Here is a 14,989-nt window from a genome sequence, read left to right as displayed (position 1 = left end):
AATAATAACTAGATATGCAATTCCAAGGAATTACCAGTGCATGAAAATGCAAAAATAGATAGATCATGTAGATATGGTTGCTAAGGTGTAGCTAGGGTAAACATGGTGTTTGCATAGTTTAAAGAGAGTTGATAGTGTGAAAGTAGACAGTTTAAAGCAGGGTTTAAAGCAGTTTAAAGCAATAGGCGGCCCGCAAGCAAAATTATCTGGCCCGTGAGATCTTTTGAACCAGAGAAAAAAAAACAGCATTTTAAAAAAATCGGACTGCCAGTCTAAAAAATGCTCTTTATTTTGAAATGTAATTTTCCAGAACAGAAGAATTTCAATCAATCTAAATGCTATTTTCATCTGGATACGAGTGAAGAAGCACGCGAGGTGCAGCGTGAATGCACAAACATGCAAAAACAAATGAAGTGGACAGCGCTGGTTCTGAAATTCAAAACACAAGTTGTCATTCAAACAACGGACACTGTGAAAAGTAAAACATGTGCGTGTTATTTAGGCCTTTATATAACTGTGGTGGCACCAAAAAATTAAACTGATAACACTGTCAAATCCGAGCAAAAAAAAAAAACGAAGCAAAAATGCTGAATCCACTCGACCATGGACTGCTCGGCACCTGAAATGACAGAGCAGACGTGCTTTTACTGTATGCCTGAATTATGCCTAGCCTACAACGAGATTCATTTAAAAAATACAGTTCAGATTTTAGACACTGGTTACCTAGTGTGAAAAGTGGCATCTCCCGCTGGTTACTATTTTCTGGATATCTGGGGCCGGTTGCACAAAGCATCTTAAGTTTTGTTCCTTAAGTATCAACCTTAAGGCTTAATTTCTCCTTAGGTAAGGAATTTATTTAAGGGCGTTGCACAAAATTTCTTAAATGGTATCCTTAGGTAAGGAACTCCGTTAAGTGATTTACTGCATTGAAAGCGGTTTTCTGGCACGACAATTCTACAGTTTCCACGGAGATTGTTTGTTTGCTAATTTGCGCTTGCTTTTCTGAGGGTGAAATGCGGGATGTCCAAAATAATATCAAGCTGTGTGCATTTGTCTATAAAATGGGATAGCGAATAACACATTACAAGTCTAGCAGCTAAGTGTAACTAGTTTAACTAACTTTGACCAGTTTGACAGGTGACGGCCAAACACGGCGCACCTTAGAGCAGTGACATTATACTTTCACGAAGTTATCGATGTATCTACGTTAGCAATAAATAACGTAGCCTATAGTTCAGCCAAGTGCCTCTGGTTCAGCACACTTGTTGTAACTAGCTTGCTAGTAAGTTATGCTATTAGCCAGCAATCCACCAAACACAATCTTAGTCCATATATGAGTGGGGAAAAAACCTGATGAAATTTGTGGCACATACCTCGAATGAGAAGCCTTCAAAAGTGATGCTGTCTTTTCACATAATGAATTTATAGCCATTTTCAGAGCTTTGCAGAGGGGACATTACACAAGACACGTCTGATTAGATTTCTTAATTCAACAGGAAAATGTGCTTCCATTCACATAGTTTCACTGATGTGTGTGAAATACCAAAAGAACCAATAACGTTGCAAGTTGACCAAAAAGGATTGTTCACCACAATGCTTAAAATGACTTGAAGCTTCAAAGGGCTGTAGTTTTTAAACCATTAGTGATCCAGACATACTATTTAAGATTTGTGCATAGGTTTAGTCTACAAACATCTGTGATTTATTTCAGATTTTTTTGGAGAGGGTCACTTTCCAAATGTAGCTGAAATTGGGTGATTTGACACGGAATGACCCATTAGTGATACACTGTATGAGATTATCTTAGAAAAACAGTCAAAATGCTGTAAAAGGTTTGCCAGTATGGAGAGCTCTGCACTGAAAATGGCTGGCAGCCAATGAGTTTAGTAAAAATATGATAAAGTTTGACCTGTTTCTGGCACTGGAGTTTTGGGGTTTGGAGTCTGTAAATTGGTGAAAGTGGGCAGTGGCCTGAGTAGAGTAAGTGCAGGTTGCCCAAATTTCAGAGCTTTTTACTGTAGGGTTCAATGGCAGAGGACAAATGTATAAGAAGAAGAAGAAGAAAAAGAAAAAGAAGAAGACGAAGAGGAGCTTTGCGGCCCCCAATAATAATACTAATAAGACGTAGAATCACAATGGGGTCCTCGCAGCTTCGCTGCTTGGCCCCCAATAAACACCTTTCAACAAGGCAACATTGGGGATTACATTAGTGATACACTGTATGAGATTATTCTTTTGAAATGTGTTGTCATGAGAAAATGCAAAAACATTATAACATCCAGTAATGAGACAACCTGCAATATGGTATAGATGAGTTTAAGGGACGCAGGAAGCTCCACGTATGAAAACTCCTTGCCAACATTTTTCTTCCAAGCTGATGAAAGGAGAAAGAAGAACATTTATACAGACACTTTCCATCTTTTACAATGCAACTTCAAATAACCAAGATGAGCTAATTACACAAAATACATGATTATAGTTGATTATAGTACTCCTAAATTGCCAAGTAAGCAATTCACTGGGGTACATACAAGAATCGTTAGGTGAATTGCTTTGGTTGCCAGGGTTCTCATTGCTTGTGTTGGCACCCTCCTCTGGGCAGTTCTCCATTCTTAGGGGGCAATCTGGGCGGGGGAAAATTAAACTATCCTCCAAGTTGTGGGTAACCTCCTGTCAAAAACAACAGACATTATAATTCAGTGTCACTGTCTGTACATCAACTGTTTTCAATTGACTCTTCAATATGTACTGTTTATGTCACAGGCCGACCCAGCTCTCCTTGGATTATGGATTTATTTTTTCCTGCCTGCCCAGCGTAACGACCCAGGACAGTTTCTAGATTACAGATTTACTGATTATCTACTTGCTCCGTGTAACTCTCACTATTTCCACTCTTTGGGCGAGATGTACTAAAACAGCGCTAATACCGAGGATTTGCATACGCAGAATGCTAACGCTATGCCTTGCTATATTGCGTGGAATTTACTAAGCTGCCACTTCAATATGTTAACAGCGTTCATCATCGCCCTCCGCCCCCTCTACAACGCCAATTGCGTGTGCAGAGCTGAACCACAAGCGTGGTTTAATATTGCAACATTAAAAAGAATCAAAGTTTAGCGATCATACATGATACAAAGATGTCAGTGGCTAATTCTGCCCATATGCCCATAGGGTGTGCAGGATTAAATGTGTTATCTTGTCTCATGGATTCCAAGACAGACCATTAAACAATAATAACAATGTAACAATAATACAATAAGAAAACGTAGAAACATATTCCATGTCTGCCCATCTTATAATAGGCAAAAAAAGTTTTTTTTATCTTAATATAAGACTAGTAACACTTGGTTAGATTTGTTTTGTTCAAGTCTCTTTATACTGAAAACAATGGCAACTAGATGTTCTTAGGGGTATTTCCCAAAACCTTGCTAAAGGGATTAAGCTGGGATTTTTTGGTTATCCTGGATGAATTTACCCTTGGCTAATAGCCAAGCTAAGTTAATTCTAATGGTAATTACATTCTCTGATTGGTTCAGCTAGCTGTCATTCAAATCAGACCTCCATGCGTTTTTTTTAAGAGCTTTATTCCATTTATATACTATTTGCTACTTGCATTTACTCGCAAAACACAACAGAATGTCTGCCCAATACCACATGGGTACCATTTAAATTATGGTGGCCTTATAATTAATAACATACTCGTTGTTTGCTTCTTTTTTTTGACAGACTTGATGAATAGCCTTCTGTAGTATTTGATTGGAAGTGGAGCAGACATTTTTCGAAGGTGTTTTTCAACTCATTCAGTTTTTAAGACAAAATAAAGATATAAAAATAGCCTTGTCATACTTTGTGCATCTTTGCGGCGGCAAGTGCTTTCTTAATGACGTTACCTGCCAAGACAAGGAAGCTCGTGGGTGCATAGCACGTACATTTGCATTCAGTTGGTCTGCCACACCTACTCCCGCTATGTAACTGAAATAATCATGATTCCCCATCCAAAATACCTCATTGTTGGTCTATATCAAAAGCGGTTGTTCACTTTGTGTGCAAGACGGTATTTTTCGCGTCTTTTTTATTCCAACCGCACATATCCTGAATAACTTACACCTGGCTTGATATAGTCGCTCTTATTCATACTGGATTGGCGTTAGTGAAACGAGTTGAGCAAGGATGACCAGACAACGCTATGTCAAGCCTAGCTTTATCATTTATCTTGGATGTCTTAATTCTGCTTTTGTGAAATGCCCTCAGATAAGATTAATAACACTCGGTTAGATTTTGTTGGATGAATTCGTTTTTGCAGTGTATTGGGACAAGGAACAAGTGTTGCTGTTCATATTCGTGACTCCTATGTTTTGTGTTAGTAGATGTTGATGTGTAGATTTATACATATCAGTGAGTCTAACCACCAGGTGAATCTCCTCGTTTGGAGTGAGTCTCTTTAATAGTTCACCGCCCAGCTGGTAGCAGAGAATGCTTGACTGGCACAGGCTGCACTCTAGGTCCTTCTCATCCTTTTGGCAGGTGTGGGAGCCTCCCCAAGGTGCCTGTAAGATGTTGTTGATGATGCCCACAATGTCCCTGCCCAGACTGCTCTCCAGGCCTAACATCACGCCATCGTCCTGGAGCTCCATCTACAGTTCAAAAGATCTTGTTTATACTTAAATATTAGCATGTTCATATTTATGTTACAATTAGTTAGTGTGATTGTGAATGTGTGAGGGAAGCATAGAGAAAGATGGAGACAGAGAGAGAGAGAGAGAGAGAGAGAGAGAGAGAGAGAGAGAGAGAGAGAGAGAGAGAGAGAGAGGAGAGAGAGCAAACCTGTTTGAGGATGAGGTCAAACATAAGGATGAAGCAGCCTAAATTCATGTCATCATCCTCACTGTCCAGGTCCAAAGCACAGTTGCCAGAGGCATGACCCAGATTCCGGAAGGGGCTACAATGAAGAGGGCTTCTAAAGGGACTTGGGAATGGACTAAATGCGCTTTGCTGCCCCCTGTGCCCTGGGTCTGACACTACACTCACCTGGTAGGACATATACATAAAATAAAAATTACACAGAGCAAAGTTAAGCTTTAATGCATCTTAGACCATCATTAGCTTGTGCATATCATGGATTATTCCCTCTGGAGTCTAAATCCCCCCCTGGGGATTTGAAAAACTGTTCCAAACACACATCTCAATATCTGCTAGTTTTTGTCCTAGAAACATATAAGTGACACCATTAGAAACTTTTAATCAACTAGTTTCCAAATATTTATGTTTTAAAAGAGAATGTATCTATGGCACTTTGTAAAAACAATAAAGGAAAATCCTAGGATTTCAGTCATCTCAGCTGCAGCAGTATATATATATATATATATACACACACACACTGTGTTCCAAATTCTTATACATTTTTTTCTGAGATTTTCCTAAATAGTTGATGCAAAAGCCAGTCAATCTAATTTTAGACAGTTAGAGAATAATTTGAATTTCATTGAAAAAACCTCCCAATGATAACAGTTTAAAACAAACAAACAAAAAAAAACCCTTAAAATGCACTGTTCCACATTATTATGCACAACAGTATTTCAAGACATTTTTTATAATGTTGTAAAGAACTAAAAATGGTAATTTGTTGAATTTGCAGCATTGTAGAGGTGATATAAATTAAATCAAAAGTTATTTCAATCAAAAACATCTTAACAGCATAAGTTCCATTTCAAATAAACCACTATTTCCTATTGTGATATTGTGTCTGTAATCGTACCGCGGCGAGTGGCGCAACGCTAGCTTTTTCGTCTAGCACTCAGTAGATCTGGGTTCGATTCCTGCCTTGAACTAATTGCTGGACTGCTTGATCATTCCCCATCCCCCATACACTCGTCAAACGAGTTTACAGACATCATATATGCGCCATTGAGGACAACTGCCTCCCCCCCACTCTCTCTCTCTTCCCCCTGCATCTTTTAGTAGGTGAGGCCTACTGTATTAGTTGTTTGATTTGTGAGGCAGAGCAGTAGGCTGGCCGTTCAAGCAACTCGTGGAAGAATGCGCAATCTTGATCGCATATGCGCGTTTCAGAATGTTCAAATTCGCCTGCGTGCGAGTCGTGTGAGAAAATGTGTGTGTGAATGCTGAACCACAAATTCACATAGAAGTTAACTTAAAATGTAGAAAAAATATAGCTCTTTTCAGCAGACATCGCAAACATATAACAATCGCAAAACTGAGAACATCTTTCACTCATCATTTTTAATTGCTTCTCGCGCCTATGCCCACTCAGCATAGCCTATAGCTCTCTCTATCTCCCTCCCTCCGAGGTAGCCTACAAGATGCTTCTCCCTCAGGTATAAATGAATGAAAATTGTTTTAGAAAGTAGCTGCGGTAGCCTGTAAAACGCGGCATAAAATCCTGGCTACTACTGAAACCAGACTAGGTTAGGCTTTGTCTTTGTTCCAGGTCCGTGGTAATTTTCGGCTGCGCGAACATAGGCTACCTATTAAATGAATAGAAGTGAATTTGGGGAGTGAATTAGAACTAGAAATGTGCATGTCCGAGGACCTGCAAGAGTGGGCTTGCAAAAATGCTAACTAGGCTAACAATGCTAACCATGCAACACCTTAGTTACCATATCTACATTATCTGTTTTAACTATACAAATATGCATTTTCATGCACTGTAATTCCTTGGAATTGCTTTTCTAGTTAGATGTAGATGTACTTGAACCTACATTTAAAAAAAAAAAAGAATAGTAGTCAAACTTCTAAAACTAAACATTTTTTAAAAATATTTTTTTATGATGTGTAATGGACAGCAAAAAGGTAAACTTTGCAAGCTTTGAACAACCTTGGTAGTTATGGAGCTAGATCTGTTTCTTTATTATTCAATCATAAAAAAGTGTGCTTCAATCAAAAATATATATCTTCATTCAAAAAAACATTCACTTCTGTCAAAGAAAACACATTCAATCAAAGAAAAAAAGTGTTTGAATGCAAAAAAAAAATTGAGACAAAAAAACTGCCTTTCAACACCGTTTTTCTTTGATTGAAAATGTTTTTTTGTGATAGTAAGTGAAAGTTTTTTTGTTTAAAGCAGCTTTTTTGATTGAAGTAATGTTTTTTCTGTTTGGGCCATAATATGGGTAGGACATTTGTGTCTTTATTATTCAATAGAAAAAGACGTTGCTTCAAAGAAAAAATAAAATCAATAAAAAAAAGATCAATCGAATCAATCAAAACCCCAACATTGAAAAAAGTTTTTGAATGCCAAAACTATGTGAGACCCAAATAATTGCATTTGAACCCTTTTTTTCTTTGATTGAAATGTTTTCTTTGATTGAAGTTCATTTCTTTAATTGAAAATATTTCCTTTGACCAAAGCAATCTTTTTTTAGCCTAGAAATCTAGACGCACCCTAGCGGGCAAAAATATTTTTGCCTAGCGGGATGGTCTAGGGTTGCACCGTTGAGGACAAGTCTGCGCCAGGCTCGAGTTCAGCCTGGCCAATCAGAATGCTCTATCTGTGTACAGAGTCCTTGAGCCCGAAGGCATCACGCAATAAACAAATCAGAAGCAACGAAAGGCGGGTCTTGGCATCTAACTTATCTTTCACACACAACAGCGCCGACTCCGATAATTAGATTTAAAATGTTCTCCTGCTTGCTAGATTTTCTTCACTGTTGATTCGCTGTTTCTCTTTGAGTTTCCAAGTTAACGTTAAGGCTGCTACGTCTATCATTGTCCTATACTTGTTGCAGAGCTGTGTAACATCTATTTGCCTCTGTCTTGGTAAGTTCACACTTGAAAAAGCGACTCTAATCGGAGCTGCCAAGTGTCACGCTTTGAGTGTGACAGACAGTCAAAAAAATGTTCGACGAACGCATCTCACTGTCGCTTGCAATTTTCTGAAACTTGGCAGCCCTGTTGCCGTTTTGCCGACCGGCTACGATTGGTCACAAATGCTGGCCTATTACGTGCAGAGGCAGTTTGAAAGACAACTGTTCATCCCACCCACAGGCTTCAACTCTGTGAATGGTCCGACCCCAGACTATACATTTCTGTGTAGTTTGGCTTGCCAGGCTAATCTTTTTTGTCTTTGGGCCATATTATGGGTAGGACATTTGTGTCTTTACTATTCAAAGTCAAAAAAGGTTGTTTCCAAAGAAAAATTCAACCTAAAGTCGATTTTCTTTTGAAGTCGCTTTTTTGAAGTCCATTTTTTTAAGTCGATTTTTTGAAGTCCAAAAAATGGACTTCAAAAAATGGACTTCAAAAAAGCGACTTCAAAAGAAAATCGACGTCAAAAGAAAAAAACACTTCAAAACTTTTTTTCACCTCCAACCCCCCACCCTTTTAACTTTTGCATTTGATGAGTTTTAAGTTTGCATTTGAAGAGTGATTTTTTTTATTTAGATTGTTTTTTTTCTTTGGAAACAACCTTTTTTTGACTTTGAATAGTAAAGACACAAATGTCCTACCCATAATATGGCCCAAAGACAAAAAAGATTGCTTTGGTCAAAGGAAATATTTTCAATTAAAGAAATGAACTTCAATCAAAGAAAACATTTTCAATCAAAGAAAAAAAGGGTTCAAATGCAATTATTTGGGTCTCACATAGTTTTGGCATTCAAAAACTTTTTTCAATGTTGGGGTTTTGATTGATTTATTTATTTTGTTTTTCTTTGAAGCAACATCTTTTTTTATTGACTTTATTTTTTCTTTGAAGCAACGTCTTTTTCTATTGAATAATAAAGACACAAATGTCATACTCATATTATGGCCCAAACAGAAAAAACATTACTTCAATCAAAAAAGCTGCTTTAAACAAAAAAACTTTCACTTCTATCACAAAAAACATTTTCAATCAAAGAAAAACGGTGTTGAAAGGCATTTTTTTTGTCTCAATTTTTTTTTGCATTCAAACACTTTTTTTCTTTGATTGAATGTGTTTTCTTTGACAGAAGTGAATGTTTTTTTGAATGAAGATATATTTTTTGATTGAAGCACACTTTTTCATGATTGAATAATAAAGAGACAGATCTAGCTCCATAGGTGGTCACCACATTGGTTTTGTCTAAGAAGAGAAGTTAAGGGATGCCACTTACCCGCCGAACCTTGTTTTCTGAAAGATCATTTGCATGTGCTTTCCTTTGATTGGTTAGCTCCTTCAAAGAGTTCACACCATCAGAGAACATGCCTGTCAATAACTGTAGGGGCACCACGATGTCCAGCTCAGATAGAACCTGCACATTAATACACACGTCAACATACCCAGTGTGTTTATTGCTAGTCCGCAGCAAAACTAACCCATTTATGTTAAACAGTTTTCATTAGGAAAAGACTCCATGTGTGATGTTTGGATGGTGGACTACCACACACACTAGTGCATACTTGAGAGGCAACAATGAGCTTTGAAAATATAGGAGATTTCCTGGGGTCTTACTGTAACTTCCCAACTATTAGCCTTTTATACAATGATTTTGAAAATTTGTTCAGCTATCAGGGGCCCGTTGCACAAAAGCAGAATTAAGACATTCGGGATAAGTTACTGAGCCGCGATCACTGAATCCTAAACAAGAGCATACCGGCTGAATTGGTTGCACAAAGACCAATCCAGGATGAGCAGACACGGATTCATCAAGCCAGGTGTAAGTTATTCGGTGTATGTGCGCGTTCGCGTTCTCCCCCAAATAACTCGCGGTTGGAATAAAAAAGACGCGAAAAATAGCGTCTTGCACACAAAGTAAACAACCGCTTTTGATATAGACTAACAACGAGGTAAAGTTTTACTTTTTTGGATGGGGGATCATGATTATTTCTGTTACATAGCGGGAGTAGGTGTGGCAGATCAACTGAATGCAAAGTTACGTATGCACCCACGTGTGTGAGAGCTTCCTTGTCTCGGCACGCAACGTCATTAGGAAGCGCTTTGCCACCGCAAAGATGCACAAAGTATCTTAATTTGTCTTAAAAGCCGAATTAGTTCAAAACACCTTCGAAAAATGTCCCCTCCACTTCCAATCAACTACTACAGCAGCCTATTCATCAAACATCTGTCAAAAAAGAAGCAAACAACGAGTAGGCTATGTTATTAATTATAAGGCCACCATAATTTAAATGACATCCATATGGTATTAGGCAGACATTCTGCTGTGTTTTGCGAGTAAATGCGTGTTGCAAATAATATATAAATGGAATCTACAGCTCTTTAAAAAAAAACCACGTGGAGGTCTCATTTGAATGACAGCTAGCTGAACCAATCAGATAATGTAATTACCATTAGAATCAACTTATCTTGGCTGTGAGCCTGGTCAGGAGCAGGCTAGCTCCACAGAATAAATCGCCATGGTAACTTATACCATAACATATCCTGCTGCCCCCTATCCCGCTTTTGTGCAACTGGATCACGGATAAATTGAGCCAGGATAACCAAGATATCCCGGGTTAATCCCTTATCCTAGTTTTGTGCAATAGGCCCCAGGTTAATACACGGGGGCAGTAAATATGGTATTAATATGGATTTGCTTATTTTGATTTGCACAAAACACTGTCCTGCAGCTTATATACAATGCGGATAATACACAAGAAATTACTGTAACCCAAAATACAGGAAAATTCAATACTGGGCTTTTTTGTTGCTATCCCTCTGTTAAAGGAACACGCCACCCCCAGGTGAAATTGGGTCACTCCCCGCAGTCCCTAGAGTTGGATGAGTGAGCCAAAGCGTTTTGTAGCCGACCCAGCCACTGTCCTAATCTAGAAACGTTAGCCTTATCTTAGCATAGTCGCTGTATTCCAAAGTGTCCAGTTAGCATGTCGTTGCAAAAGTGAATCAAATAACTCAAGATTTTTTATAATTATTTCTCGTAACCTGTACATTCACATCGAGTGCAAATACCAATGCAAATTCACACGAAGGTATTTATTAGACCAATTTAGATTTGTAACTATTTTCGGGCATAGCACTGGCAAAGCACCGCTGCCAGGCGCAAAGACACCACACAGCACTGAAAACCCTCAACTTCCGTCAATACGTTAGCAATGTATAACCAAAGCCATCGATATTTATCGATGGCTTTGTGTATAACCTAAGGAAGTGTAGCGCCGAGGAGAGGTGAGACAGGGGATGTCGTTTCAAACTCCGGTAATTTATTCTTGCTAATAAATTGTAGGCCTACAGACTAGCACAAGGGCAGCAGGAGGTGTCCACTCAAAAACAACAAACTCACTGCTAAATCACGTCAATCCCTCGTCAATCACTCTACACAACTCACTCGCACGTAATTCACTTCAACTCTGAGAAAATTTAGTAAACGTCTAGAACCCCTTATTATAATCCCTCCCCTATCAATAACTAACCTATCTGATCGCCTAAATATTCCCCCCAATCATCAGAACTGATTGACACATTCTATGACACAGGAGGGAGAGGGAGACACAGACAGACACACACACACACACACACACACACACACACACACACGCGCGCGCGCGCGCGCGCACGCACAAACCGGGAAAACAGGAGACACAGGGGAAACAAACAGAGCAGTCTGTAGGATTCTTTAGTGGTTTGCGTTGTGTTTCAGTTAATGTTCTAATGTCTGAATTGAAGTTGGTCAATAAAGCTTGACGGCTGGATCAGGATCGGCGATTGAAAGATGATTTATTGTTGGTACAATAAAGTGAATACACAGTCTAAGTTCTCGCTCAGTAAAACTGACAGAGTTCTCGTGGTGTGAATTATCAAGCGTTGCACATAGTATCGTCGCGAGTGATGCTATGCGGTTGGCTTCTCGATCCGTCTCAGCGAGAAATACAAAACGTCATTCTATGCGACAATATTTTGATTTTGTAGCTACTAACTACGGTGTAACTTTAGTAGCGATGGTGCAACAGAAAAAGAATGCAGCGCTAGTTTGAAACTAGTTAGTTTCAACGTAAGGTTAAGACGCAACTTACACCTCAACTCACGATCGACCTTACGTTCAACTGGTGCAACCAGCTGCAGATCCTGTTAAACTGTTTCCTCTTTCCACAACTGTTTCAAAATAAAAGTCCTCACTGCAATAATACACTATTAAATAATTTACTCATTGAAACTACTCAACTATTTAACTGTTCAACCATTCCAACTGTCATTTATCTTCAACTATGCCTCCTGTCAACTATATGAAACCTCCATGTACCTAGCAACCAACATGTGTTTATGACTGTTTCCATAGCAACCAATATGATTATACTGCAGTAACTTATTTATTCCTGATGGTGGCCGCCATGGATACCCTAGCAACAAATGTTTCAAAATAAAAGTTCTCACTAGCAAGTTAGCTAGTTAGCATGGTTAACATTGTTAGCATAAGTGCTAGAAATCATTAGCTAAGTTAGCTAATCAACCTGATTAGCATTGTTAGCATAGTAAGCATTGTTAGCATAGTTAGCATTTTTTAGCATTACTGTTAGAACTCATCAACTAAGTTAGCTAATCAACCTGGTTAGCATTGTTAGCATAGTTAGCATGTTTAGCAAAACTGCTAAAAATCATTAGCCAAGTTAGCTAATCACCTTGGTTATTATTATTAGTATAGTTAGCATTTTTAACATAACTGCTAGAAATCATCAACTAAGTTAGCTAAGCAATCTGATTAGCATATTAGCATTATTAACATAACTGCTAGCAAACATTAGCGAAACATTACAAATCCATTAAACTACACCTATTGCCATCCATTTAAAATGATTTACCCATCAACATCAATTAAACTATCGGTCTGTCAACATTCATTAAATTAGCTTTTATCAACAGCTTTTAAGCTATCCATATTCAATTTTTAAACTGTCTGCCTTTGCACTATCAACTTTCATAAACTATGAAACAACCATGTCTACCCTAGCAACACCTTATTAACCATATCTACATGATCTATCTGTACATTTTTGCATTTTCATGCACTCGTAATTTCCTTGGAATTACTTTCTCTAGTTATCGGATTTGATATTCTTCTTCTGACGCTTTTTGTGCGTCTAATTCAGCTTCAACCGTTCGACGTAGAAACTTCATTCAAACTGCGCTACGTAGGTCTTACTTAGGTGACTTCAGCTATGTAAATTTCATCTTTGAAAACTTTATCGTTCAATTTATATGAATTTTTAAAAACATTTTTTCTCCCATAGACTTAACATTGGATTATGACATCACAATAAAGTCGTTAACACTAGAAGCGCCAAGCGCCGGTCATTTGACCGCTGACGCGTATTCCTAGAAGCGCCGTGTGGGTTTGACCTAGATATACCTAGAACTGCCGGGCTGCGGTCATTTGACCGCAGCGATTACAAAAAAAAAAAAATCTTTTCACTCGATTAAATTCCAGGACCCTACGTTCACGACTTTTCCTAAATACGCGTGTTTTGTCACCCAGAATTTTTACATGATCAAAAGCACACCGGTACAAGCTAGTTTAGAGCTATTTTGCGCTCACTTATGTGACAACACTATGTTGTCTCGCGTTCGGCCATTTTTGTCCAGGCTGCTATTCTCTTTTCTCACAGCAGATGTCGCAAGGATTTCCTGTCAGTCGGGCATGAGAATAATATTTTACCATAAAACATATCGTTTATATATGTGCAATATGTATTATATATGTGCTTTATTTTAATAACTATTTTTCATTTACATGGCATAGTCTATGGAGGCGATTTACAGTGGTAAAATGCGAGTTTGTTTTGAAAACGTTGCGACAGGCCTACAGGTGTAAAACATATTTTCGTCGTAGCCTATTTATGTACGTAGGGCGCGTATGCCTACGTACATTCATAGTTGTATATCTTATCTTCTATTTGTAGGCTATCTTTTAAAGCTCAGACTAATGTATAAGCATTTTCTTACATATTTGCTGGACTGACTGAGTTACGTCAAGTCAAATACCTATCCTAACGCCGTTTACATAGGATACAATGTCAAGTGGCGCAGCGTTAACACTCCTGTCTGCGACGCCGGAGACCCGTGTTCACATCTTGGCAGGAGCGAAACACAGAATCTTATATCGATTTAATTTACTGACCGTTTTTCAACGACGATGAACAATTATTTTTTGTTAATGGTTTTTAATAACAACCTATCTGAAATAAACGGATGAATCACAATATGTTTAGGCCTACCATTAACGAAAAATAATTTCGCCAGCCAATCATTTTCTGCCGCCATCTGACAAACTTTGACTAAGCCAGTTAGACTTTTTGCATCTAAAAATAATTATATCATAGTGACACGCGAAAAAATAAACGATAGCTGAGAAACTAGGCTTGCATGAGATTTTCCCACTGGACACACCACATCAGTATTGTGCTCGTTGCTACGATACACAGGACTCAAAGTGAGTTGACGACCAATGAAAATGACATGGGGAAAAGAAGGAAACAAAGTAGCCTGATTTTGACCTCACCTTAGGCCTACATACTTTCCTAATTCCTACGTTACTCAGACTTTTGTTAAATCGTCAGGGCCCGGTTGCACAAACACCAAAACCAAAGATTGATGATATGAACCAAATATTCTGGAACAGATGGATTTACAGCATTGAACGTGATAGGCTATTAGGCTACTGCTGCGACTTCCACCGTTTCCTTTCCAGAGATTGCTGCGCGTTCACAACGCAATGAACGCATGCAGTCTACATTGAAGTGAAACGTGCAGAACGTTGTCCAAAACAATAGCCTACAATAACATTGTGTGTTGATATCTAATACAATATACACATCTGTAGACATGAAGTGGCAACTAAAGCCATTATCAGTCATGAAAACTGTGGCGGCTGCATTAAGGTTTTGGCTGAGCCAGCTAGCCAGCCAACAACTTCATCAGCCAGCCGTTCTCAAAGCAAATGGCTTCGGGGTCTATACATAGGCTAACACTATCCATTGCAGCCTATTTGAAACAGATCATCCCCCCTCCCCCATACACTCGTCTACGATACTTAGGCTACAGACATCAACGAGGCATTGAGGA

The 14,989-nt window shown here is 38.6% G+C and overlaps 1 protein-coding gene across 1 annotated transcript in view; it reads right to left on the bottom strand.

Moving 5' to 3' along the window:
* The window catches only part of LOC134079716 (protein unc-79 homolog), a 229,186-nt gene that overhangs the window by 148,866 nt on the left and 65,331 nt on the right, over positions 1-14,989 (bottom strand). The window contains exons 16-20 of the mRNA XM_062535794.1: positions 9,093-9,230; positions 4,825-5,028; positions 4,407-4,634; positions 2,532-2,670; positions 2,295-2,374 (exon numbers count right to left, since the gene is read on the bottom strand). Of these exons, the coding sequence (XP_062391778.1) occupies positions 2,295-2,374; positions 2,532-2,670; positions 4,407-4,634; positions 4,825-5,028; positions 9,093-9,230 (789 nt within the window). The remainder of the gene's footprint in view (positions 1-2,294; positions 2,375-2,531; positions 2,671-4,406; positions 4,635-4,824; positions 5,029-9,092; positions 9,231-14,989) is intronic.

The sequence above is a fragment of the Sardina pilchardus genome, chromosome 5 (assembly GCF_963854185.1).
Source record: "Sardina pilchardus chromosome 5, fSarPil1.1, whole genome shotgun sequence".
In the NCBI taxonomy this organism is placed as follows: domain Eukaryota; kingdom Metazoa; phylum Chordata; class Actinopteri; order Clupeiformes; family Clupeidae; genus Sardina; species Sardina pilchardus.
The sequence above is the reverse complement of the archived record's forward strand: the minus strand, read 5'-3'. Positions and strand labels throughout refer to the sequence as shown.